Below are 27967 nucleotides of genomic sequence, written 5' to 3'. Positions count from 1 at the left end.
CTTCCGTAAGATTTCAGCATTGGACTTTGTTATTAAATGCTTTCGAGCACTGCCCAGAGACCCAGATTGCACATGCTGATGCGTGGAGCCATCTTCCTCTGCAGATCGAGTTCGCAAACCCCCCGATAGCAGACAGTCACTGACCTGAATTTATGGATTCCTTGCCCGTCACTATATCATGTATTCGTGACTGGATGCAAATGACCCTTGTCCTTGCCAAGGTGTGGCATCTGCTGCTGTACAGTAGTCGGCATCGGCGGCTACCAGGCAAGTTGAAGGCTTTCTTCTCAAAGTTCTCAGACCTGACCGGAGAAGACGGTATCCTCCTGTAGGCATGAGGGTTGTTGTTCCAGCGAAGGGCCTGGAAATCATGTCAAAGGACCTTGGAATTTCCCCTACTCCTGAACATACCAGTACGGGACTCCCCCTTGTTCCTGTCCCCCACAGCAGCCGTGACTTTCATCCCTGACCTGACCCCCAGATCCGACTGGACTTCCCCTTGAACAGACCCCCGACCCAGCTGATTTCCCTCGACTCGACCCTCCGATCAGACCCAAGCCCTCTGACCTGGCTGGACCAGCTGATATGACCCTCCCAACCCAAGTCCCTCTATCCCCTGACTTCAAATCCCCGGACATATGACCTCTGATCCTCCCATATCCCCGTGACCTCCAATCTCCACCCCCCACCCACGATCTCCGACACTCCCCCACCCTTCTGGCCCCCTGACCGCCCACCTCCAACCCTCTCAACCACCCAAATTGGACACTTACCGTCTCCCTGTCCTGTCAATTCCACTGGGGCTCTTATGCATACCTTCCTTACAGCAGCTAGTGCAGTAAAAATAGGGACGCGGTCTCCCTCAATATGCCTGAGCTGGACTGCACTGGTCTCTGTGGGAGCTCGATGCAGGCCCCAAACAGCTCTGACCATCAGAGGTTTCAGTCTAGTTTTCAAAAGCAGCTAAGTGCACATTATAGTCTTGCAATGCCAGCAGGCCTAAAGCTTGTTGGAAGCTATGGGCCATTGTTTTCTTTTTGAACTCTACATCATTTATGTTTGTACTAAAATATTCACAATGTTTGGGTTACTGCCTAATGAAATATATAACTTTATAAAAATCTGACTGTCTTGATCCTATGTGACTCAGTAAATGATTTCACTTTGTTACTAGTAGAACATCTGTGTACTTTAGTACATTAAAAAACATTCATGGCCCAAGGTCAAAACATAAGGATGGGAAATCCAAAGATAAAAATTAAATGGCATAAATGCTGAAGACTCAAAAAAACAAGCGGCTCTCATTTTAAACTTCTGAATAATTGATCAAATAAAAATAAGTGAATTATTCCAGGTTGTGAAAATAGAGTATTTATCATGTCTGGTCTGACTGATCCCTCTTTATTTTTATATAACAGGTCCCCTTGGCAAAGCTCAAACTTACTGGTTGAATATTTCATTAGCTCTTAATGCTTTCTGCATGAATTATTTACAGTACTTAAAGTTAATGGAATCATTCTTCATCCCATTTATTCTCTCTACCCGTTACTTTCTGTCATTCCACCAATACCTGCCCAATTTTACAACAAAAATCATGATGCTGTACATAAAAACAGTTTTGGTCAATTATTTGAATACTGCTTCATGAATCCAAGATCATGCTCAGTATATTACACTGCATTAAACAAAATAGCTGGAAAGTAGGCAATGATTAAGGACAACTGTATAGAGAGCTTTTTAGAATATATATGGGTTATCAAACACTCTTCAGAATAAATAGCTGTATTCAACTATATAATGCTGGCTGAACAATAGAATTGTTATCTGAGGAAAGACTTTACAGTATTTCCCTCTGTTTCTCCAAAAAGGTAAAATCAACAATCCCATTGAATGATAAATCAAGAAAAATGTTCTGTAGAACAAATGAATGAAACTTGAAGCATGAATCAAGTTCAGGTAAACACAAGATTCCGGCTGTATCTAGTTTATGGATTTAACTTTTACGGGGTTTGGAGGGGGGGGGGGGGGGGGAAGGGGGGTGTTATAGAACAGATTACCAGGTTCCCGACCTAAAAGTAAGTTTAGATTATCATAGAATTTACAGTGCAGAAGGAGGCCCTTCGGCCCATCGAGTCTGTACCGGCCCTTGGAAAGAGCACCCTACCCAAGGTCAACACCTCCACCCTATCCCCATTACCCAGTAACCCCACCCAACACTAAGGGCAATTTTGGACACTAAGGGCAATTTATCATGGCCAATCCACCTAACCTGCACATCTTTGGACTGTGGGAGGAAACCGGAGCACCCGGAGGAAACCCACGCACACACGGGGAGGATGTGCAGACTCCGCACAGACAGTGACCCAAGCCGGAATCGAACCTGGGACCTTGGAGCTGTGAAGCAATTGTGCTAACCACTATGCTACCGTGCTGCCCCCGTTGGCATCTTTCCAATCGGAAACCTGGCTTCCCCACAGCCTTAGGCAGCCATAATTCGTGCAGAGTGGGAATTCTGTCCATCAGAGACAGGGAGACCCTTCCATGAGAACTGCAGGCCAATATGATTGTCCAGAGCACATGTATTCCCAGCAGCGTCACAAAACAGTAGTGGCCACTGTTGGGTCTACGACCATTCCTTTTTTAAAAAAATACTTTTATTAGAGTCATTTTCAATTATGTACAGAAAAAGAGAAAAACAACACCAATAAACATCCTTCACAAACCACACTCCAGATACCCAAACCCGTCCATCCCAGCCCACTCCCTCTGCCCCGTTTTCTAACTATAGTAACAAAAGAAATCCCCCATACATCCCCCTCCGCTGACATTTTACCACTCTTTAAAGAAGTCGATGAACTACCACCACCTTGAGAAGAATTCTTCATTTGTGCCTCTGATATCAAACTTTATCCTTTCCAGGTGCAGAAACTTCACCAAGTCATTCACCCACACCGTCACTTATAATAATAATAATAATCTTTATTGTCACAAGTAGGATTACATTAACTCTGCAATGAAGTTACTGTGAAAAGCCTCTAGTCACCACATTCCGGCGCCTGTTCGGGTACACTGAGGGAGAATTCAGAATGTCCAATTTACCTAACAGCACGTCTTTCGGGACTTGTGGGAAGAAACCAGAGCACCCGGAGGAAACCCACGCAGACACAGGGAGAATGTGCAGATTCCGCACAGACAGTGACCCAAGCCAGGAATCGAACCTGGGACCCTGGCACTGTGAAGCTACAGTGCTAACCACTGTGCTACCGTGCTGCCCATGGAACACTTGAGGTAGTTCCGGGTCCCGCCATCCTAATTGTATCCACCTCTGGGCTATCAGTGAGGCAAAGGCCAACATGTCAGCCTCTCTCCCCATCTGCATTCCTTGTTCTTCTGAATCTCCAAATATTGCCACCCACGGGTTCAGAGCCGTTACACCTACCTTCCTTACAGCAGCTAGTGCAGTAAACAAGGGGACACGGTCTCCCTCAATATGCCGGAGCTGGACTGCACTGGTCTCTGTGGGAGTTCGATGCAGGCCCCAAGCAGAACCAGAACCGTTGGCTATTATTATTACATAGTTCCCGCAAAGGCCTCCCAGAACTCCTCCAACTTTGGGCATGCCCAAAACATGTGGACATCATTCACCGGTTCCCTTACGCACTGCCCGCATCTATCCTCTACTCCCGGAAAGAAAGGACTCACTGTCATGTGTGCCCTATGCACCATTTTAAACTGGAAGAGGCTCAGTCACGCACATGAGGAGAATGAGTTTACCCTTTGCAGGGCCTCACTCCATAGCCCAGCCTCCAAGGACCCGCCCCCCTTCTTCTCTTCCCATTTCAATTTTATTTCCTCTCTCTCTCCATCAACTCCCCATATATGTCTGAGATCCTACCCTCCCCTATCTCGCCGTTGGTCAAAATATCATCTTGTAGCGCCAGGTGTGGTAATTTTGAGAACGTTGCCACTCCTTCCTGACAAAATGTCTGACTTGCAGATACCAAAACCCATTCCCCCTCAGTAGTTGGAAGTCTGCCATTAGCTCTCCCAACTCTGAAAACTGTTTCACCCCCCCCCACCCCGCCCGCTTCCATGCCCTAAACGTAGAAACTAAGCCCGCAGGAATAATCCAGTGATTGCCACAGATCAGTGCCCACAGTGACTTACTTTCCATCTTTGCTGCTGGAATTGATTCCATACCCTTAACGCTGATACCACTACCGGGCTGGTGGAGTACTTGGTGGCGAGAACAAAAGAGGTGCCAATAACAGTGCTCTCAAACTTGTCCCTCTACTCGAGGCTTCCTCCATCCGATGCCACAACAATGCCACTGCCCACTTCTGGACCGTCTTAACGTTTCCCGTCCAGTAATAATTCAGCAGGTTCAACAGCGCTAACCACCTTCTCCGCCTGTCTCTCTCCAAAAACGCCCTCCTAATCCAGGCTACCTTACCCACCCACATAAAATCTGAGGTCACCTGTTTGATCCTTCAAAAAAAGATTTGGGCACAAAATCAGGAGATTTAAGATGAGCAGAAACTTCAGCAGCATTGTCATTTTAACTCTCTGGACTCTTTCAGCTAATGACAACAAAACAGCCCACCTCTTAAAATCCTCCTTCGTCCCCACCACCAAATTCAGCAAGTGCAACTGGGCCCAACTATGATGCTCCACCCCCCCCTCACAATACCCCCACCCCCCCCAGGCTCTAAGTGTCATTGCCAGATGCTTGACTGCCAAAGCGAAAAGCAAAAGAGCGATGGACATCCCTGCCTCGTTCCCCGATGCAGACCAAAATACCCCGAACTGACATTGTCCGTACGAACATTCACTGTGGAGGCTCGAACAGCAACCTAACTCAATCTACGAACCCCTGCCCAAACCCAAACCGTCCCAACACCTCAAGCAAATATGCTCAACTCAACACAAAAAATGCCATAGACACTATCATCTCCATTCCTGGCCCCCTCAGGCATCATGGCCACATTCAACAGCCTTCTAATGAGAGCCAACAGCTACTGCCCTTTCGCGAACCCCGTTTTGTCCTTGCCTATCACCTACTGGCACACAGTCCTTCATATGCGCTGCCAGCACCTACGCCAACAGCTTCGCATCCATCTTTAGCAGCGCTATCAGGTGGTACGATCCACATTCCTAGCTGCATACTTTGTGCCCTGCACTCCCTTGATCCCTTCAGACAGCACCACGATCTTCAGATTCTGCCTCGTTGAGTGATTCTCCAGGTCGACTACCTTCTCCATGTCTTCTGGCCCTCCGCCATCAACAGCATTTCCTCAACGAGGGTAAATGATCCTCATGGCCCTCAACCTTCTGGAGCGATGCGCTTTGCACTCCGGGCACTGCTCCACTAACTCTAGGGCAGCCCAAATTGGCTCTGTCACCTTAGCCAAGTCTTCTGAGGCCGCCTTCCTCTGCTGCTGGAATTCCGCCATCAAAAATGCCACTCGTTGCTCCGTTGATCATTGTGTGGGCAACAACGACACAGGTCTCTCTGCCATCTTTTTCTCTGACGCATCGCGAGAGTTCTCCTGGTCTGACTTTTGCTCCTAGTTTGTTGCACTCCTCATTTAGTAGACATTAGACATTACCCACTAAAGGAGAATCATTAGTTCTCAATGTTCCTACAATTTCCACCTGTGTAACACCCTGCAAAATGGGCAAAAAGAACCAAAAAATCTAATCTTGAGCAGGAGCCACTTAATGTGCAGCCACTCACTCCATGGCTGCCCCGGAAATCCCCAGACTACAACCATTCCTGACGAAGAAGTGAAGATGTCTACTGGGCTTCAGATGAGTCTGGGGATTTTGGGTGGGCATGGTTGGGAGACTTCCGTGAGAGGGTGCAGTGGGGGGGGGGTTAGACTGGCTAGTTGAGGACGGACAACGGTGGTACCGTATTCGGATGGTGCCCCCGATGGATACACTGGACTCCCTCAAAGGAGGTCTCTCTCCCTTTCTGCCCAGAGCAGCTCACACCGTCAAAGCTGCCAGGCTGTTCGCCTTCCCCCTGCAAACAGATAACTTGTGTTGCAGATGGAATAAGGCCTTAATTGCCCACTTAAGATCCTCAATAGGCCTCAGGCAGGCAGGATGCCTGACGCCTTACCGGCCCCCATAATATGGGGGATAGATCGAGAGGTGGGTGAGACACAGACAAGCTGACATCTCGGAAAATACAGAAAACCATTGCAGAAATTCTAGCTCCTAATGTATTTTGACTAGATTTAAAGGGACAACCAAGAAGCCAATACTTTGCTTTAGCCAAAGGACAGATACAAAAATCATTGCTTTTCTGACTAAAGTCTGCTTTTAAATATTTTATTTTATGAAGTGAAAAAGGTGATTTTAATTACTAAATATCAAAACAATTGTCTCCTTGGGTCAGTGGTAGCACCGTGACTTCTGACTCAGAGGATTGTGGGTTCAAGGCCCACTCCAGGACTTCAATGCAATATTAAGTGGATGTCGCATTGTCGTAGGCGATAACTTTTGGATGAGACTAATGCCCCAGTTTCCATCGAATCTCAAAGAGCTCATGACACTATCTAAAGAGGAACAGGAGAGCAACTGTGTTGGGTAAACTGAACTTCCAAAGTATAACTATTGTCGGTGATGCATGCGATGGTGTCCTGAAGATTTGAAATGCAATTCCTTCTTCTTACAAATGATTATTAGATGTTGCATAAAAATGACAATTTTATCAATACATGTTTATTTATTGTTGAGCGTATAGGATACAGACCAAAACAAAGGTACCGACTAACACTTACCATGTTTTGGGTGAAGTTGGTCGCTTCAGTTGTCATGTTGTCAGTCTCAACTTTTACCACTTTACCAAGTTTTGGAAAATTAACCAGAGTGTATATTATGGTTCGATTTCCAGTGTTCACATCATTGGTTGCAGCTTTCAAATGTTTGGGTTGAATACGTTTAACTGTTCCTGGGAGAATAAAATTCAGTGAATGAGATTACAGTTCAAATTCTGGCTGCGCATAGAAAGAATAAAGTTTAGCTCACTAGCTCCAGTGAGTTGTTATAAATATATAAAGAGTAAGAAGGTAGGCAGGGAAAGGTTTGGCCCACTCAAGGACAGGGGAGGGAATCTATGCTTGGAGCCAGAGGAAATGGCCGAGATATCAAATGTGTACTGTGCATCAGTGTTCACCAAAGAGAAGGACTTGGCGGATGATGAGTCTGGGAATAGTATGTAGATAGTTTGGGTCATGTGGAGATCAAAAAAGAGGGAGTATTGGGGTGGACAAGTCTGGGCCTGATGGGATATACCCCAGAATACTGAGAGAGGCAAGGGAGGAAATTGCTGGGGCCTAGAGAGAAATCTTTGTTACCTCACTGGCTACAGAGGAGGTCCCAGAGGGTGGTTAATAACCAATGTTGTTCGTTTGTTTAAGAAGGGTAGCAAGGATAATCCAGGTATTTAAAAGTTGGTGAGCCTTCCGTCAGTCATGGGGAAATTATTGGAAAGGATTCTTCGAGACTGGATGTACACCCACTTGGAAATACGTGGACGTATCAGCGACAGGCAACATTGTTTAGTGAAGGAGAGGTTGTGTCTCACTAACATGATTGTGTTTTTCAAGGAAGTGACGAGGATGATTCATGAAGGTAGGGCAGTGGATGTTGTCCACATGACGTCAGTAAGGCCTTTGACAAGGTCCCTCATGGCAGACTGTTACTGAAGGTGAAGTCATATGGGATCAGAGGTGAGCTGGCAAGATGAATACAGAACTGGCTAGGTCATAGAAGGCAGAGAGTAGCAATGGAAGGGTGCTTTTCTGATTGGAGGGCTGTGACTAGTGGTGTTCCGCAGGGATCAGTGCTGGGATCTTTGCTACTCGTAGTATATATAAATGATTTGGATGAAAACGTAACTGGTTTGATTAATAAGTTTACGGACAACACGAAGGTTGGTGGAATTGCGGATAGTGATGAGGACTGTCAGAGGATACAGCACGATATAGATCGGTTGGCAACTTGGGAGGAGAGATGCAGATGGAGTTTAACCCGGGCAAATGTGAGGTAATGCATTTTGCAAGGTCTAATACACTAAATGGCAGAACCCGTAAGAGTATCGATAGGCAGAGGGAACTGGGTGCAAAGGTACACAGGTCACTGAAAGTGGCAATGCAGGTGGAGAAGATAATCAAGAAGGCATACAGCATAGAAACATAGCATTTACAGTGCAGAAGGAGGCCATTCGGCCCATCGAGTCTACACCTGCTCTTGGAAAGAGCACCCTACCCAGGTCCATGCCTCCACCCTATCCCCGTAACCCAGTAACCCCACCTAACCTTTTTGGACACTAAGGGCAATTTACCATGGTCAATCCAACTAACCTGCACATCTTTGGAACCGTAGCACCCGGAGGAAACCCACGCAGACACGGGGAGAACATGCAGACTCCGCACAGGCAGAGCCCCAAGCCGGGAATCGAACCTGGGACCCTCGAGCTGTGAAGCAACTATGCTAACCACTGTGCTACCGTGCTTGCCTTCATTGGCCGGAGCATTTGAGTATAAAAATTGGCAAATCATGTTGCAGCTTTGTAGAACCTTAGTTATGCTGCACGTAGAAAATAGTGTTCCATTCTGGTCACCACACTACCAGAAGGATGTGGAGGCTTTGGAGAGGGTACAGAAAAGATTTACCAGGATGTTGCCTGGTATGGAGGGCATTGGTATGAGGAGAGATTGGGGAAACTTGCTTTGTTCTTACTGGAACGATGGAGATTGAGGGGCGACCTGATAGAAGTCTACAAGATTAAGATGTGCATGGACAGAGTGGATAGTCAGAAGCTTTTTCTCAGGGTGGAAGAGTCAATTATTCAAGGGCATAGCTTTAAGGTGCATGGGGCAAGGTTTAAAGGAGATGTACAAGGCAAATTTTTTACACAGAGGGTGGTGGGAGCCTGGAACACACGGTAGGGTGAGGTAGTGGAAGCAGATACTTTAGTGACTTTTAAGGGGCGTGTTGACAAATACATGAATCTAATTTTTTTATTATTGTCACAAGTACCTTGGTACACGTGACAAATAAACAAAATCTAAAGTAGGCTTAAACACTGCAATGAAGTTACTGTGAAAAGCCCCTAGTACCCCATTCCGGCACCTGTTCGGGTACACAGAGGGAAAATTCAGAATTTCCAATTTATCTAACAAGCGCATATGTTTTGGGACTTGTGGGAGGAAACCGGAGCACCTGGAGGAAATCCATGCAGACATGGGGAGAACATTCAGACTCCGCACAGACACTGACCCAAGCGGGTATTGAACCTGGGACCCTGGCGCTGTGAACCAACAATGATAACCACTGTGTGCACTATGAATAAAATGGTCCCCGGAAGGGTAGGGGCTTTTAGTTCAGATGGGCAGCATAGTCGGTGGAAGCTTGGAGGGCCAAAGGGCCTGTTCCTGTGCTGTCATTTTTTTTGTTCTTTCTTCCTCCCTTCCAATTTTTATGGAAGGTATGACACAAACTATCCCATTTGCTGACCGTTCCCCAAGAGTAGTGACACATGCAGAGTCGGCAGACTTGGAAACCTCCATTTCCTGAAGCCCATCTAGCTTCACCACAGGTCCCCGCAGCGCAGACCCCACTCCGTTCAACACAAGGAGGTTTCCTCGACTGTTGGGCTTCTTACTCACAGTTAGAACATAGAATCCCTACAGTGCAGGAGGTGGCGATTCAGCCCTTGAACCAGTACCAACCCCCTGAAAGAGCACTCTACCCAAGCTCACTCAGTTGCCCTATCCCAATAACGCCATAACTTAACCTCCTTAACTCTGGACACTGAGGGGCAATTTATCATGGCCAATCCACCTAACCTGCACATCTTCGGATTGTGGGGAGAAAACCGGAGCACCCGGAAGTAAACTCACACAGTCATGGGGAGAATGTGCAAACACCACACAGGCAGTCACCAAAGGCTGGAATTGAACCCAGGGCCCTGGTGTTGTGAGGCAGCAGTGCTAACCACAGTGCCGCCCATTAGCGGCAGTGCTTTGTCCAGCGTCTGTGTGAGAGAGACCAATTCCAGAACTCTTCTGTTGCGCCCGATGCCTTCTCCACTGCTCAGGCGACTAACTTCTTTTTCAGCGATTTTTTTTCTTGCCTCAATCCTCATCACCAGTTTTCTCTTGTGTTATGTTTCTTTGTCATCGCAAAGAGAAAAGGTAATGAAAAAAAAAAAATGAAAATCGCTTATTGTCACAAGTAGGCTTCAAATGAAGTTACTGTGAAAAGCCCCTAGTCGCCACATTCCGGCGCCTGTTCGGGAAGGCCGGTACGGGAATAGAACCGTGCTGCTGGCCTGCCTTGGTCTGCTTTCAAAGCCAGCGATTTAGCCCAGTGTGCTAAACCAGCCCCTAATGAGGTGCTCAGACTCTGGATTCTTCAAAATCACGATGAGAGGTTTATTAAAGGTGTTGTTCATATAATCAAAGAAGGTGAACTGACTAAAGCCCGCGCAAGCTCTCTGTCACAAGTAGGTTTACATTAACACTGCAAGGAAGTTACTGTGAAAAGCCCCTAGTCACCACATTCCGACGCCTGTTCGGGTACACTGAGGGAGAATTCAGAATGTCCAAATGTCACGCCGGTTGGGAGAATCGCCTGGCGCGCCATTTTTCCACGCGACGCCAGTCCGACACCCTCCCGCGATTCACCCAAGCGGCGAGATCGGCCCTGTCGAGTTCTGCGTGGCGCAGGCCGGAGAATCGCCCGAGACACCCAAAATGGCGATTCTCCGCTACCCCCGCTATTCTCCGGCCCAGATGGGCCGAAGTCCCGACGGCGTGACCCCAGTTGGTACAGCAAGAGTGGAGGCTCCCCGTCGGCACGCGTTTCCTGTGGCGGCCCGACTTCGATGGGCCAGGCTGCTCGGCGGGCGTGCTGGATGGCGTGGTGCCACCCTGTCCTGCCCGCTGCCCACCAGATGCGCCAGGGACGGAACGGGGAGGCCGAGTGTTCCGGGACGGGCCCCAGAACCTCCTCCTCCCTCGGGGAGCCCGGTGATCGGAGACATGCCCCGTCGCACCACCGACACCTGGCGCTACCAGTCCTGGAGGCCTGTAGCGGTATCGACCACGGTCCAAATGCTCGCAGAGACGGAGCCCAGGGAGTGCGACATTCCTGCCAGGGACTGTGCTATCTCTACCTGTGGGTGTGCTACGCCATCCATCATGTGTACCAGGCGGTCTATGCTCTCCGCAACTGAATGCTGGGACTGTGCCACGCCTGCTGAGACCGGGCCATGGCATGGTGAGACTCGGCCAGGGCCCGGAGAGTGGCGGCAATGTCCTGTTGGCTCTGTGAGATGGCTGCCTGTGAGAGGGCAGCCCTCTCCTGGGCCATGGATGACGCGTGCACGTGAAGCCCAACGCCTTGCAGAACCTGACCAATTGTCGAAACCGTTTCACCCATTGCCTCCACCGCGGACGCCACCCGTGCAGTGTCGGCCTGGGTGGCTGCGATGAGCAGCACCACTCCCTGCTCCTGGATGCGAATGGACTCCTCCAACTGCGTGTGCAGGTCCTGGAAGATGGCCCTCATCCCGTTATTCAGTCCCTGGGTGTCCACATGCATCGGTTGTCCGGGTGGGTCAAGTACATCCAGGAACCTGGGAACCGTCTGGGCGGCAGCTGTTTGCTGGGCCTGGGCTGCCCTCCGACCGTCCAGCGCCTCGGCTGCTCCAAACTCCACCTGCTGTACCGGCTCGGCTGTGGGGTGCGCACCAGACTGTGACCCGGGAGCCTCATCACTTATCTGCCCAACCAAGGCGAGTGTCTCTGCGATGGTGGATGGTGTGGGAGACAGCAGTGCCGCTAGCTCGAGGTTATCGTCCGTTAGGAAGTCTGGTGTGTACTGGTCCCCCTCATGGCCCGGCGTAAGCTGCATGTGGCCCATGTCATGTTGCCCTCCAGGTGAATCCGTGGACTGTGTGGCCGTTCTCCGTGCGTCAGCGTCACAGTCCGTCCTGTGCCCCTCAGTATTTTCTCTGTCCATCGTATTTGCGTCCCCGTCCAGCGTCCCAGACTGAGAGGATAGCCCTCCTGTCCGACTGACTGCCACCCTCTGACGTGCATCCCTGGGTGCGCTTAAGGTTGGAGATGGTCAGCTTTGTCTTGGCCGAGACGGCCCTGGACGTTCGCCGGCTGGCCCTGGGAAACACAACTGGGTTTGTTAGACACGCGGGGCCGGGTGTATGGTGGTGGTGGGGGCAGTGTGTGGGGGGGGGGGGGGGGGGGGGGGGGGAGGGGATTGAGGGTGCAGTGGCATGAGTGTGAGGGGGGGAGGGGATTGAGGGTGCAGTGGCCAGAGTGTGAGGATACAGTTGGAGCCACGCAAGACAATTAGGTGGGTATCATCAGGAGGGCATGCAGATATAAGCTTTATTAATGCTGAGTGAGGATACAGTTGGAGCCACGCCATAGCATCTCGCCAGGGGGCGGTCCCGGTGCTCATGTGGGTCGAGTACAACGTGAACCCTGAACGCCCCCCCCCACACTTCCCCCCCCCTCGTGCACAGGGGGTGGGGGGAGGTTGGTTGTGACCCGGGGGCACCCTCATGGCACTTAACCTGGCAGCCCGAGTGAGGTCGTGCAGCGTCTCCGACACTGCTCCCCTGACCGGGAGGTGTGCCCCACAGCACTCACAGCGGTGCCAATTTCACGCCAACCGCGCCTCACCATGCTCGACGGCTGGCGATGCCCACGTCTTGGGCAGATGGTGGCCCTTCGGCTTTCAACCTCATCGAGGAGGGTGTCCAAGTCCGTGTCCTGGAACCTCAGTGCGGCTCAGCCATCTCTCCTCATTCTCCTCCTCCTGGGTCCTTCCGTGTGCGGTTCGTGCCATTTATTGCGCAGCGCCGTGTCATTCGGGTGTCGCGCGCTTATGATGCTGCTTTTGCACCACGCCCACCGAGTTCCTCGCGGCTCTGCTCCTAGCCCATTTTCGGGACCTGAATCGATCGCAATCGGGGCCGTTCGCGCCATCGTGAAACTCAACGGCGTTCACGACGGCGTGGGCACTTAGTCGCGGGAGCGGAGAATTGCACCCCACGTCTTTCGGGACTTGTGGGAGGAAACCGGAGCACCCGGAGGAAACGCACGCAGACACAGGGAGAACATGCAGACTCTGCACAGACAGTGACCCAAGCCGGGAATCGAACCTGGGACCCTTACACTGTGAAGCAACAGTGCTAACCACTGTGTGACCGTGCCGCTTTACTATAAAGACCTTTTTGGAAATGCCTTTAATGAACACAATGATAAGGGCTCTTTGCTGAAACTGTGTAAAGGTTTCCTTGCCCAAAACTGCCAAAAGGCAAAATCCTTTCATCGCAGCAGAGAAAAGTAATAATTTTTCGTCAAAATAGATGGGGGCTGACTGCAGTAGATGGGTGGTGTAGGGGTAACCTGTAGTAACCTGTACAGGACTCATCCAGCTGGGGATGCTTGTTCCCCGTGCTCAATTGGGCTGAGTTAACCCAGCACTAGCATAAAAGGCCGGCAGCTGTAGAGCCAGCTAAATGAGGAAACGAGGACCTGGTGAAAGGTAACCGGGTCCTGTGAATGTATGATGCTGTTGCTGAAATAAAGCACTTTTAAGAAGCTTGTTGGACTCCCCTGGGTTTATCACAGGTTGGGGGTGTTAACTCCCCCAAAAAAGGATGAGATTGGGACAAGTGGAATGGAAAGAAGTTTAAATATTTGAACCCTGACACTCAATACACCCACTTCTCGTTTTAACGGAGGAGGGAGGGAGCAGGCAACCAACCAGCTCACAGGAGGTGGGGTGATCCTGTATCTATTATAATAAAGATATGCGCTCAGAATTAACCACCATTTTCAAGTGAACATGTTCTGGAACAGCTTTTAATGGCTGCATTAAATACGGCAACTACAGGGATGAGTATTGTTGGAATCAGGAGAAAAGTTAATTTCCCCTCACCTGCTGGATCCAGTTTATCTGCTTCCCCTATGCCTACAATTGGACACCTCCCTGACTCTTCCAATTTACTCCCCCATGAACCTTCGGAGTTCTCCTCCCCCCCCCCCCCCACCCACCCTTCCAATGCACTGTCTCTGTGAAAAGCCCCTAGTCACCACATTCCGACGCCTGTTCGGGTACACTGAGGGAGAATTCAGAATGTCCAAATGTCACGCCGGTTGGGAGAATCGCCTGGCGCGCCATTTTTCCACGCGACGCCAGTCCGACACCCTCCCGCGATTCACCCAAGCGGCGAGATCGGCCCTGTCACCACCGTCCTTCACCCCTCTTGAGATCAGATCAGGGTTGACTTAAATATTCAAAGCCTGCGAACTCAACTACTACTTTGTTTGACATTTTGTTTTAAAATGCACACAACTCTTGTGTGTGTAACAGTAGGAATTTCTGGGAGAGCAACTTTTATCTCATTATCCTGTTATTTACATAAATGCTAAATTTTGGACCAAGCACATCTTTTGCCAGAAGCCAATTCTATTGAAATATGATGTGTTATTTTGGAATGGGTGTAACTCTGGTATATTTGACTTCCAATCCAAATTCCGAGCCGCGATGTCAGAACTACACAATTATTTGATTAAAAATATTGAAATTTTAGGCCCGTGTGGTGTTTTACTATGGTTCGGGTTTCACTCACATTCATAATGTGACCAAACAGATCAATTATCAACCTGCAAATCCTTGCAATACACCTATGGCAAGCACGAGAGTCTCCGGGTCAGCCCAAACCTGCAGATGGTAATGACAAACCACTGCAGTACAGTGCCAGGCATAACCAGGGCACAACACATGGAAGTCTATGGTCACCAATGCCTTCTTAGGGCATTCGAGCATGGTACCTGGAGTGAGAGCACGCGAGAGAGAGAGCAGGAGAGTGTTTGTGATTCACATAAATATAGCTTGGAGATATGGGGATGTTGGGTTGGAGATGCGTTTTACCCCTTGGGGCAGGAAAGGCTTAAACTTTCAATCCCCATCACAACTCGCCTTCAACTTTTAATGGAGAAGCCTTGGGACAAACAGCAATCTGCTCTCAAGGTAATAAGTTATTTATTTAAATATGACGGTGAAGGTACCTGTCTCACATTTGACCTTACTTTTACATTTCATTGCCGTAGGGAACGATTCCCAAGGTTCAGGAAACCCAGCAGCTGGAGGGAGGTTAGAACGATTTAATCCAGAGAACTGCTGGCCCAGGAGTCAGGCCCTCTCAGGAGATCCAGAGAGGCCCTGGCTTTTGAGGTTCCCAGCCATAATAAACAAAATGAAGATACATGAAAACAAAATAGGGCATTATTCAGGAAACCTGAGGAGGTGAATCGAAATGGCAGTTTATTTTCAGTCAAAATAAAAAGCTGCAATGAGCCATATAGCAGATAGGTCCCAAACAATGGTACAGATTCGTGCTAGTCCCAATCCGGGCCGGCTTTTAAGGGTTGATTCCATGAGTCACAGCTGATGGGCTTCCGCCCATCAGCGGGAAAGCTAGTATTCCAGGAGTCATGGGTCTCATTAGGGTTAATACATTTTCCCCCACCTCCTGAAGACCGAAGGCCGCTGGATGGAGAGGGAGTCTACCTTGCCGCTTTTCCCACAGTTGTGCTTCCGACAGCTGTGAGGATGGGTTGGTGGTGTGTAACATGGGAGGGTCATTTTCGCGCTGACCGGCAGATGGGTCCTGTCGGAGGTCTGTCTCTGACCATGCTGTCCTCCGAAAGTATTGAGGATTCCGTATCCATATCTGATGCGGAGTCCTCTGTCTCATGCTGACCTGGGCCCTGGAGAGTTGTCCTCCCTGGTTAAAGGATGGTAGGCAGGGGGTACAAGGGACCAAGTTCCCATCTTTGAGATGGTCTACATGCTTGCATATAGTCCGTTCTCTAGTTTTGAATGTATAGGAGACTGGTCCTGTCTTTTCCACTATACTCTCCAGTATCCACCAGGCACCTCCCCAAAATTCTATGTACACTGCTTTCCCGCTACCGGTGTCATGATATCCGTCCTTGAGGTCTTCTTTATTTTACATCTTCCTGCCAAGGTTGGTAAATGTCAAACTTAAACAGACTCAAAGCCGTCGACCCATCAGTACCTCTGCCGGCGCTACCCCGGTCATAACTTGCGGTGCGGTCTGATAATTAAATTAAAAACTGACCTCGTAGTTTGTTTTTTATGCTTCTCTTAAAGGTTTGCACTGCAAATCGATGGAGGACTTCTTCTAGGTTGACCACGTGTTCCTTCTTGGGGGTCCTATGATAAGCACATTGTCCAGGTCGACAGCCATATTGGGAAGCCCTTGGAGAATGCCTTTCAATACCCGCTGGAAAATGGCACATGCCACCCCAAATGGGAGCCGGGTGTACTCATACAATCCTCTGTGGCTGTTAATGGTGACATATTTTCTGAGCACCACGTCTAACTCCAGCTGGAGGTATGCATGCTTCATGTCCAGCTTCATGAAAGAATGGTCCCCAGCCAACTTTGCGTATAGGTCTTCCAGGCTTCAGCACAAGGGCCACTGGTGCTGCCTACTCTGTGAACTCGAACAGGAATATAATCCCCAAGTTCTCCAGCCAGCTCAGCTCATTGTTCACCTTTGACAGCAGGGCGTATGGGACTGGTTGAGCCATGAAATATTTGGGTTGGGCATCCGATCTCCGTGGCCCCTTTTATTTTCCCTGGGACTTCCTGGAATACTTACAGGTACTTTTCCATGACCTCATACAATCCACCTGTACCCCATTCTACCTGTACCCATTCTAAAGATGTGTTGCCAATCTAGGCAGAGTTTCTATAACCAGTGGTGGCCCAGCAGGCTGGGTCCAGGCCTCTGCACCACTACCAGTGATAGTCGGACTGATTGTTGTCCATGGGTAACAGGGGTCATCGTAGTCCCAATAATTGTTAATGGCTCTCCGGCATATGCCACCAGCCGGGCCTTAGTTTTGTTTAGACCCAGACCCAATCAAATTTTCTGGCCTGTCTGTTGTCTTATGAGGGAGACAGCAGCTCTTGTATCAATTTCCATATCCAAGGGGTGGCCGTTCATTTGGAGGGTCATCTTAATTAGGGCTTCTTTGGTGCTGTAATGCAATTTAGTTGCATACAATCATCCTCTTCGGGATGGGCAATATGTAGAACCCTAGCTTGGGGTGCCTATGTTACCCGACCTAGGCGACGTGCCCACTGTCGATTCTGGTGCCCCTGGCACCACAGTTCCCACGACCGCATGTGCAGCACTTTTGAGAGTACTCTTCCTAGTCCTCCGGTGGTGACTGGGTCCCATAGGCCCTGCTCTTGGGGATATTACTCGTCAGAATAGGGGAGCAGCCAACACGGTGTACACGTAGTCTATGGGGCCCTGGACCCTCCTTTTCCATGATTTCACGTGAAAAGTGATAACTCTATGGTGTTTTTAGGCCCAAGGCAGGTTCTGCCAACAGTTTCAGTTGGGTCACCATGTTATTAATGCCACACACTAGGGGGTCTCGCAACGTCTCGGGGAGGGATGGGCCGTAGTCACAATGCTCAGCCAGCTTGCAAAGGTGGGTCAGGAATTCCAGCACCATTTCCCCCAGCGTTCGCCTAGTCGTGTTGAGCCGGTATCTCATCACTGATGGTTTAGGATCGTAAGGAGCTCTCTGAATTCATTAAAGGTCTTTGAATCTGGGGCAGCTTGGTAAGTCATCACACTGGAACTTGGGGCTCCGCAGATGGTCAGGAGTATTACCTTTTCCGGATCACTGTCTGTGTGGTGTTTACACATTCTCCTCACGTCTGCGTGGGTCTCATCCCCACAACCAAAGATGTGCAGGGTAGGTGGATTGGCCACGCTAAGATGTTCCTTAATTGGAAAAAATAATTGGGTTTTCTAAATTTATTTAATAAAAAGGAGTATTACTGTTTGCCAGTCGTCTGCAACAATGGGCTGGTTTTGCACAGTGGGCTAAACAGCTGGCTTGTAATGTACAACAAGGACAGTAGCGCGGGTTCAATTCCCAACCGACCTCCCCAAACAGGCGCCGGAATGTGGCGACTAGAGGCTTTTCACAGTAACTTCATTGAAGCCTACGTGTGACATAAGCTATTATATATTATATACCATTCGCCTGGAAGAAATGCCGCCTCCATTCGGTATGCTGGGCCCAATTTTCCACATCTGCGTCAAAGGCCTCGAACCTTCCAAAAATGTGCATTTTTAAAATCTCGCCGACCTTGCTCTTGTGCTGAGAAATTCAAGTGCAGTCCAGACGTCCAGAATCGCAGACGTAATTTTTCCTCATCGCCAGTATAAAAGCCCAGGCGATCCGAGAAGATGATTTAAAGCGGCAGTTTATTTTTCAGCCAAAAGGCCTTGACACAGCATACAATACATAGGTCCTAACCAGGACTACCGATCATGCTGGTCCCAATCCGGGTTGGCTTTTGAGGGTTGATTCCATGAGTCCCAGCTGATGGGCCTCCGTCCTTTAGATGGGAAACGAGTATTACACAATAGGGGAGACCTATTGGGTCATCCCAATGGGTCTCGTGAGGGTTATTACAGGCACCAAAATTAAATGAGACATAATTTGATTTTTAAAATTAGATTTTTTACAAATTTAACCAGTAATTTTCTATCCATTTTTGTGCACTAATTATTGAGGAAAAATCTCGCTTTTGTGCAATGTCACAGTTGATATTAAGCATGGTGAGAACATTCAAACTCTCCTGTCCTAAGTTAAACAGTGATAGTTCTTTAAAACACCTTAGAGAGTCCCAGTTTGAGTATTTCTTGAAGCAATTCCTCTGGCTTCCAATCCAAAGAAGAGTGTTTTCATTCTTAGGACTTTATGTTGAAAAACTATCCATTATAAAAGGTTACTGTAAATGAATAGTACGACAACTTCAACCGTATGCTAGCTCTGCTGCCTAAACATATATACACACTTACACCCTCCTTCACCCACCAGTAGGATAGGCTGTGCAGACTCTGCCTTAAGTACAATACGGAGCAGCAACATTTACTTTCTTTTCGTATATTATTTCCTTATAATGCATAAAAAAAGAAATGTAACAAGTGCCAAAAAATGAACAAGTGTCTAAATTTGAGGCCCCGGCCAAATGGCCCTCCTGGTCCCCCCCCTCAGATTGGCCCTGCCAGGAGGGGCAGTAGCCCTGCAAAGCTGCTTCTCTCCCTGTGATCTACCTATTCTCTTCCCAATATCACTGATTCCAGTTTGTTGATAGAACCTGTCCAATTCCCTTTTTAAACCCTTGTTCCAGCACATATGTCTGGCCATGTACTTATGATCATCAAACACCTTATGCAACTTAATCATTTCTGTGCTGATTAGAAGAAATACTATGGGTGAAATTTAGTGGCAGCAATTTGGGTCCCACCCACCGGTTGCAGAACTAGTCGGAGCTCCGCATTGCCTTTCCATGGGAGGCCTGATGCTACTCCGAGGTAATCAGGCACTTACATGGACAGTCAAGCCTCCCAGTGAATTAAGTCCCAAGTAGGGCAGAAATGCTGGTCCTGAGGACTACTGGACAATCAGAGGTCAGCAGCTCTCCAGCAGTAACAGCAGCATCTCCTGGAGCGATGGCTACTGAGAGCCTCGCACTGAGGCCTACCCAGAGGATTGGAATTGGATCCCTGGAGACAGGTAAGTGGGTTGAATGGTGTTCCCACAGAAGGGAGTGCTGGCCGGGGGTGGGGAGATAGTGATCCACAAAGAGTGGCGTGTGGCTTCCTGCAGGCCCCCTTCCCGACCCAATGCCAGGCCCCTTGATTAGGCACAGAGTGCATGAATCAGGGACTTCCCCAGAAGATTGAAGGCAAATCTTCCAACCTCCTCGGATGGTGAGTCTCCCCTGCCTACTGCTGGTTAAATATGAAGAACAGTGAGTTCTTCCAAACTCCTAGCTAACATTTATCCCTCAAATAACATTGCTATTAATGTTTTCTGGTCATTCATTTCACTTGTTTGACGGTCTGTGTGAATTACTGCTTGCTGAATTTTATACACTGCAATAATGACTACACTTCAAAAGTACAGCAGTGATCTTAAAAGTGCTATGGGATGTAGTGAGATCATGAGTGGTTTAAAATAATGCACATTCTTTCATTTCTTCAATAAACCACAAATACAATACTTCCTTTTGCATCCTCAGTGTTAAAGTGCAGACAACAAGGACAGTGCAGTTATAGATGGTGGATGAAGGAAAACAAAAGACATTTACATTTAAACATAAAAACTTTATTTTGAACAGAGTGCAACAAACAGTGCTCAAGAAGATGAAAGGTAGGGTCCTTGGATTCCTACTTTAGTGTAGTTACAGTAGAATGTTCACCCTGACTCCAAACCAGAGGTTTTACCCTATTCCTAGATGCAGTAATTTACGTGGTTGGGTGACCACTGATGATACAAGTGTGTTTTTGCACTGCGGAGTTCCAATCTTGAGCTCCCACTGAAGCCAATCATGCTGAAGATTTTATTTTCATTTGCATTTGTTTGGCTTCTAGTGGAACCCAATTACACCCAATGTTCTACAGCCCCCTCACCAGATCAATGCCAGAGATGTTGGGGCCGAGTTTCATAAAAGCAACAGATGCTTGCATTTAGATAGAAGAATATGCTGAAGTGCTTAAAGAAGGTAGTAATGGGATAGATATAAATAGATACAGTAACAAAGAATGCGCTAATGGGAAGTTAAGAGCTTGTTTTTAAGGAAGAAAGGAAACAATATGGTGAGGTTAAGGTAAGGCTCAAAGCACGGCTACCAGCTGTGATCTGAAGGGAGTGTACAACAAGCTGAGCTGGAGGAACAGCGGAACGGGTCTGGGGGAGTTGGAGGAACAGCGGGTTTGGGAGGAGTTGGAGGAACAGCGAGTTTGGGGGAATTGGAGGAACAGCGGGTTTGGGGGAGTTGGAGGAACAGCGAGTTTGGGGGAATTGGAGGAACAGCGAGTTTGGGGGCAGTTGGAGGAACAGTGAGTTTGGGGGAGTTGGAGGAACAGCGAGTTTGGAGAGTTGGAGGAACAGCGAGTTTGGAGGAGTTGGAGGAACAGCGAGTCTGGGGGAGTTGGAGGAACAGTGAGTTTGGGGGAGTTGGAGGAACAGCGAGTTTGGAGGAGTTGGAGGAACAGCGAGTTTGGGGGAGTTGGAGGAACAGCGAGTTTTGGGGAGTTGGAGGAACAGTGAGTTTGGGGGAGTTGGAGGAGCAGTGAGTTTGGAGGAATTGGAGGAACAGCGAGTCTGGGGGAGTTGGAGGAACAGTGAGTTTGGAGGAGTTGGAGGAACAGCGAGTCTTGGGGAGTTGGAGGAACAACGAGTTTGGGGGAGTTGGAGGAACTGTGAGTTTGGAGGAGTTGGAGGAACAGCGAGTTTGGGGTAGTTGGAGGAACAGTGAGTTTGGGGGAGTTGGAGGAACAGCGAGTTTGGGGGGAGTTGGAGGAACAGCGAGTTTGGGGGAGTTGGAGGAGCAGCGAGTTTGGAGGAGTTGGAGGAACAGCGAGTTTGGGGGAGTTGGAGGAACAGCGAGATTGGAGGAGTTGGAGGAACAGCGAGTTTGGGGAGTTGGAGGAACAGCGAGTTTGGGGGAGTTGGAGGAACAGCGAGTTTGGGGGAGTTGGAGGAACAGCGAGATTGGAGGGAGTTGGAGGAACAGTGAGTCGGGGGAGTTGGAGGAACAGCGAGTGGAGGGAGTTGGAGGAACAGTGAGATTGGAGGGAGTTGGAGGAACAGCGAGATTGGAGGGAGTTGGAGGAACAGCGAGATTGGAGGGTGTTGGAGGAACAGCGAGTCTGGGGGAGTTGGAGGAACAGCGAGTTTGGGGGAGTTGGAGGAACAGCGAGTTTGGGGGAGATGGAGGAACAGCGAGTTTGGGGGAGTTGGAGGAACAGCGAGTCTGGGGGAGTTGGAGGGACAGCGAGTTTGGGGGAGTTGGAGGAACAGCGAGTTTGGGGGGAGTTGGAGGAACAGCGAGTTTGGGGGAGTTGGAGGAACAGCGAGTTTGGGGGAGTTGGAGGAACAGCGAGTCTGGGGGAGTTGGAGGAACAGCGAGTCTGGGGGAGTTGGAGGAACAGCGAGTTTGGGGGAGCTGGAGGAACAGCGAGTTTGGGGGAGTTGGAGGAACAGCGAGTTTGGGGGGAGTTGGAGGAACAGCGAGTTTGGGGGAGTTGGAGTAACAGCGAGTTTGGGGAGTTGGAGGAACAGCGAGTTTGGGGGAGTTGGAGGAACAGCCGGTTTGGGGGAGTTGAAGGAACAGCGAGTTTGGGGGAGTTGGAGGAACAGCGAGTTTGGGGGAGTTGGAGGAACAGCGAGTTTGGAGGAGTTGGAGGAACAGCGAGTTTTGGGGAGTTGGAGGAACAGTGAGTTTGGGGGAGTTGGAGGAACAGTGAGTTTGGAGGAGTTGGAGGAACAGCGAGTCTTGGGGAGTTGGAGGAACAGCGAGTTTGGGGGAGTTGGAGGAACTGTGAGTTTGGAGGAGTTGGAGGAACAGCGAGTTTGGGGTAGTTGGAGGAACAGTGAGTTTGGGGGAGTTGGAGGAACAGCGAGTTTGGGGGAGTTGGAGGAACAGCGAGTTTGGGGGAGTTGGAGGAGCAGCGAGTTTGGAGGAGTTGGAGGAACAGCGAGTTTGGGGGAGTTGGAGGAACAGCGAGATTGGAGGAGTTGGAGGAACAGCGAGTTTGGGGGAGTTGGAGGAACAGCGAGTTTGGGGGAGTTGGAGGAACAGCGAGATTGGAGGGAGTTGGAGGAACAGCGAGATTGGAGGGAGTTGGAGGAACAGCGAGTCTGGGGGAGTTGGAGGAACAGCGAGTTTGGGGGAGTTGGAGGAACAGTGAGTCTGGGGGAGTTGGAGGAACAGCGAGTGGAGGGAGTTGGAGGAACGGTGAGATTGGAGGGAGTTGGAGGAACAGCGAGATTGGAGGGAGTTGGAGGAACAGCGAGATTGGAGGGAGTTGGAGGAACAGCGAGTCTGGGGGAGTTGGAGGAACAGCGAGTTTGGGGGAGTTGGAGGAACAGCGAGTTTGGGGGAGATGGAGGAACAGCGAGTTTGGGGGAGTTGGAGGAACAGCGAGTCTGGGGGAGTTGGAGGGACAGCGAGTTTGGGGGAGTTGGAGGAACAGCGAGTTTGGGGGGAGTTGGAGGAACAGCGAGTTTGGGGGAGATGGAGGAACAGCGAGTTTTGGGGAGTTGGAGGAATAGCGAGTCTGGGGGGAGTTGGACGAACAGCGCGTTTGGGGGAGTTGGAGGAACAGTGAGTTTGGGGGAGTTGGAGGAACAGCGAGTTTTGGGGAGTTGGAGGAATAGCGAGTCTGGGGGAGTTGGACGAACAGCGAGATTGGGGGAGTTGGAGGAACAGCGAGTTTGGGGGAGTTGGACGAACAGCGAGTTTGGGGGGAGTTGGAGGAACAGCGAGTTTGGCGGGAGTTGGAGGAACAGTGAGTCTGGGGGAGTTGGAGGAACAGCGAGTCTGGGGGAGTTGGAGGAACAGCGAGTCTGGGGGAGTTGGAGGAACAGCGAGTTTGGGGGAGTTGGAGGAACAGCGAGTTTGGGGGAGTTGGAGGAACAGCGAGTTTGGGGGAGTTGGAGGAACAGCGAGTTTGGGGAGTTGGAGGAACAGCAAATTTGGAGGGAGATGGAGGAACAGCGAGTTTGGGGGAGTTGGACGAACAGCGAGTTTGGGGGGAGTTGGAGGAACAGCGAGTTTGGGGGAGTTGGAGGAACAGCGAGACTGGGGGAGTTGGAGGAACAGCGAGTTTGGGGGAGTTGGAGGAACAGCGAGTCTGGGGGAGTTGGAGGAACAGCGAGTTTGGGGGAGTTGGAGGAACAGCGAGTTTGGAGGGAGTTGGAGGAACAGCGAGTTTGGGGGAGCTGGAGGAACAGCGAGTTTGGGGGAGTTGGAGGAACAGCGAGTTTGGGGGGAGTTGGAGGAACAGCGAGTTTGGGGGAGTTGGAGTAACAGCGAGTTTGGGGAGTTGGAGGAACAGCGAGTTTGGGGGAGTTGGAGGAACAGCGAGTTTGGTGGAGTTGGAGGAACAGCGAGTTTGGGGGAGTTGGAGGAACAGCGAGTTTGGGGGAGTTGGAGGAACAGCGGGTTTGGGGGAGTTGAAGGAACAGCGAGTTTGGGGGAGTTGGAGGAACAGCGAGATTGGAGGGAGTTGGAGGAACAGCGAGTTTGGGGGAGTTGGAGGAACAGCGAGTCTGGAGGAGTTGGAGGAACAGCGAGTTTGGGGGAGTTGGAGGAACAGCGAGTTTGGGGGAGTTGGAGGAACAGCGAGTTTGGGGGAGTTGGAGGAACAGCGAGTTTGGGGGAGTTGGACGAACAGCGAGTTTGGGGGAGTTGGAGGGACAGCGAGTTTGGGGGAGTTGGAGGGACAGTGAGTTTGGGGGAGTTGGAGGAACAGCGAGTCTGGGGGGAGTTGGAGGAATAGCGAGTTTGGGGGAATTGGAGGAACAGCGAGTTTGGGGGAGTTGGAGGAACAGCGAGTTTGGGGGAGTTGGAAGAACAGCGAGTTTGGGGGAGTTGGAGGAACAGCGAGTTTGGGGGAGTTGGAGGAACAGCGAGTTTGGTGGAGTTGGAGGAACAGCGAGTCTGGGGGAGTTGGACGAACAGCGAGTCTGGGGGAGTTGGAGGAACAGCGAGTCTGGAGGAGTTGGACGAACAGCGAGTTTGGGGGAGTTGGAGGAACAGCGAGTTTGGGGGAGTTGGAGGAACAGCTAGTGGAGGGAGTTGGAGGAACAGCGAGTTTGGGGGAGTTGGAGGAACAGCGAATTTGGGGGAGTTGAAGGAACAGCGAGTTTGGGGGAGTTGGAGGAACAGCGTGTCTGGGGGAGTTGGAGGAACAGCGAGTTTGGGGGAGTTGGACGAACAGCGAATTTGGGGGAGTTGGAGGAACAGCAAGTTTGGGGAGTTGGAGGAACAGCGAGTTTGGGGGAGTTGGAGGAACAGCGAGTTTGGGGGAGTTGGAGGAACAGCGAGTTTGGGGGGAGTTGGAGGAACAGCGAGTTTGGGGAAGTTGGAGGAACAGCGAGTTTGGGGGAGTTGGAGGAACAGCGAGATTGGAGGGAGTTGGAGGAACAGCAAATTTGGAGGGAGATGGAGGAACAGCGAGTTTGGGGGAGTTGGACGAACAGCGAGTTTGGGGGAGTTGGAGGAACAGCGAGTTTGCGGGGAGTTGGAGGAGCAGCCAGTTTGGGGGGAGTTGGAGGAACAGCGAGTTTGGGGGGAGTTGGAGGAACAGCGAGTTTGGGGGGAGTTGGAGGAACAGCGAGTTTGGGGGAGTTGGAGGAACAGCGAGATTGGAGGGAGTTGGAGGAACAGCGAATTTGGAGGGAGATGGAGGAACAGCGAGTCTGGAGGAGTTGGAGGAACAGCGAGTTTGGGGAGTTGGAGGAACAGCAAATTTGGAGGGAGATGGAGGAACAGCGAGTTTGGGGGAGTTGGACGAACAGCGAGTTTGGGGGGAGTTGGAGGAACAGCGAGTTTGGGGGAGTTGGAGGAACAGCGAGTCTGGGGGAGTTGGAGGAACAGCGAGTTTGGGGGAGTTGGAGGAACAGCGAGTCTGGGGGAGTTGGAGGAACAGCGAGTTTGGGGGAGTTGGAGGAACAGCGAGTTTGGAGGGAGTTGGAGGAACAGCGAGTTTGGGGGAGATGGAGGAACAGCGAGTTTGGGGGGAGTTGGAGGAACAGCGAGTTTGGGGGGAGTTGGAGGAACAGCGATATTGGAGGGAGTTGGAGGAACAGCGTGATTGGAGGGAGTTTGAGGAACAGCGAGTCAGGGAGTTGGAATAACGGGGGGGTTGGAGGAACAGCGAGATTGGAGGGGTTGGAGGAACAGCGAATTTGGGGGAGTTGGAGGAACAGCGAGGTTTGAGGGAGTTGGAGGAACAGCGAGTTTGGGGGAGTTGGAGGAACAGCGAGGTTTGAGGGAGTTGGAGGAACAGCGAGTTTGGGGGAGTTGGAGGAACAGCGAGATTGGAGGGTGTTGGAGGAACAGTGAGTCTGGGGGAGTTGGAGGAACAGCGAGATTGGAGGGAGTTGGAGGAACAGCGAGTTTGGGGGAGTTGGACGAACAGCGGGTTTGGGGAGTTGGAGGAACAGCGAGTTTGGGGGGAGTTGGAGGAACAGCGAGTTTGGGGGAGTTGGAGGAACAGCGAGTCTGGGGGAGTTGGAGGAACAGCGAGTCTGGGGGAGTTGGAGGAACAGCGAGTTTGGGGGAGTTGGAGGAACAGCGAGTCTGGGGGAGTTGGAGGAACAGCGAGTTTGGGGGAGTTGGAGGAACAGCGAGATTGGAGGGAGTTGGAGGAACAGCGAGTTTGGGGGAGTTGGAGGAACAGCGAGTCTGGAGGAGTTGGAGGAACAGCGAGTTTGGGGGAGTTGGAGGAACAGCGAGTTTGGGGGAGTTGGAGGAACAGCGAGTTTGGGGGAGTTGGAGGAACAGCGGGTTTGGGGGAGTTGAAGGAACAGCGAGTTTGGGGGAGTTGGAGGAACAGCGAGATTGGAGGGAGTTGGAGGAACAGCGAGTTTGGGGGAGTTGGAGGAACAGCGAGTCTGGAGGAGTTGGAGGAACAGCGAGTTTGTGGGAGTTGGAGGAACAGCGAGTTTGGGGGAGTTGGAGGAACAGCGAGTTTGGGGGAGTTGGAGGAACAGCGAGTTTGGGGGAGTTGGACGAACAGCGAGTTTGGGGGAGTTGGAGGGACAGCGAGTTTGGGGGAGTTGGAGGGACAGCGAGTTTGGGGGAGTTGGAGGAACAGCGAGTCTGGGGGGAGTTGGAGGAATAGCGAGTTTGGGGGAGTTGGAGGAACAGCGAGTTTGGGGGAGTTGGAGGAACAGCGAGTTTGGGGGAGTTGGAGGAACAGCGAGTTTGGGGGAGTTGGAGGAACAGCGAGTTTGGGGGAGTTGGAGGAACAGCGAGTTTGGGGGAGTTGGAGGAACAGCGAGTTTGGTGGAGTTGGAGGAACAGCGAGTCTGGGGGAGTTGGACGAACAGCGAGTCTGGGGGAGTTGGAGGAACAGCGAGTCTGGAGGAGTTGGACGAACAGCGAGTTTGGGGGAGTTGGAGGAACAGCGAGTTTGGGGGAGTTGGAGGAACAGCTAGTGGAGGGAGTTGGAGGAACAGCGAGTTTGGGGGAGTTGGAGGAACAGCGAATTTGGGGGAGTTGAAGGAACAGCGAGTTTGGGGGAGTTGGAGGAACAGCGTGTCTGGGGGAGTTGGAGGAACAGCGAGTTTGGGGGAGTTGGACGAACAGCGAATTTGGGGGAGTTGGAGGAACAGCAAGTTTGGGGAGTTGGAGGAACAGCGAGTTTGGGGGAGTTGGAGGAACAGCGAGTTTGGGGGAGTTGGAGGAACAGCGAGTTTGGGGGGAGTTGGAGGAACAGCGAGTTTGGGGAAGTTGGAGGAACAGCGAGTTTGGGGGAGTTGGAGGAACAGCGAGATTGGAGGGAGTTGGAGGAACAGCAAATTTGGAGGGAGATGGAGGAACAGCGAGTTTGGGGGAGTTGGACGAACAGCGAGTTTGGGGGAGTTGGAGGAACAGCGAGTTTGGGGGAGTTGGAGGAACAGCGAGTTTGGGGGGAGTTGGAGGAACAGCGAGTTTGGGGGAGTTGGAGGAACAGCGGGTTTGGGGGAGTTGGAGGAACAGCGAGTTTGGGGGAGTTGGAGGAACAGCGAGTTTGGGGGGAGTTGGAGGAACAGCGAGTTTGAAATGAGTTGGAGGAACAGTGAGTTTGGAGGAGTTGGAGGGACAGTGAGTTTGGGGGGAGTTGGAGGAACAGCGAGTTTGGAGGGAGTTGGAGGAACAGCGATATTGGAGGGAGTTGGAGGAACAGCGTGATTGGAGGGAGTTTTAGGAACAGCGAGTCTGGGAGTTGGAATAACGGGGGGGGTTGGAGGAACAGCGAGATTGGAGGGGTTGGAGGAACAGCGAGATT

At 50.7% G+C, this 27967-nt stretch overlaps 1 protein-coding gene across 2 annotated transcripts in view; it reads right to left on the bottom strand.

Annotated features, from left to right (window-relative positions):
* The window catches only part of LOC140409020 (chondroitin sulfate proteoglycan 4-like), a 192539-nt gene that overhangs the window by 34786 nt on the left and 129786 nt on the right, over positions 1-27967 (bottom strand). For both annotated transcript variants that reach the window (XM_072497047.1, XM_072497048.1), the window contains one exon: positions 6792-6961. In XM_072497047.1, the coding sequence (XP_072353148.1) occupies positions 6792-6961 (170 nt within the window). The remainder of the gene's footprint in view (positions 1-6791; positions 6962-27967) is intronic.

Source organism: Scyliorhinus torazame, chromosome 3 (assembly GCF_047496885.1).
Source record: "Scyliorhinus torazame isolate Kashiwa2021f chromosome 3, sScyTor2.1, whole genome shotgun sequence".
Taxonomy (NCBI): Eukaryota; Metazoa; Chordata; class Chondrichthyes; order Carcharhiniformes; family Scyliorhinidae; genus Scyliorhinus; species Scyliorhinus torazame.
Note: the sequence above shows the minus strand (reverse complement) of the source record. Positions and strands in the feature narration are given on the sequence as shown.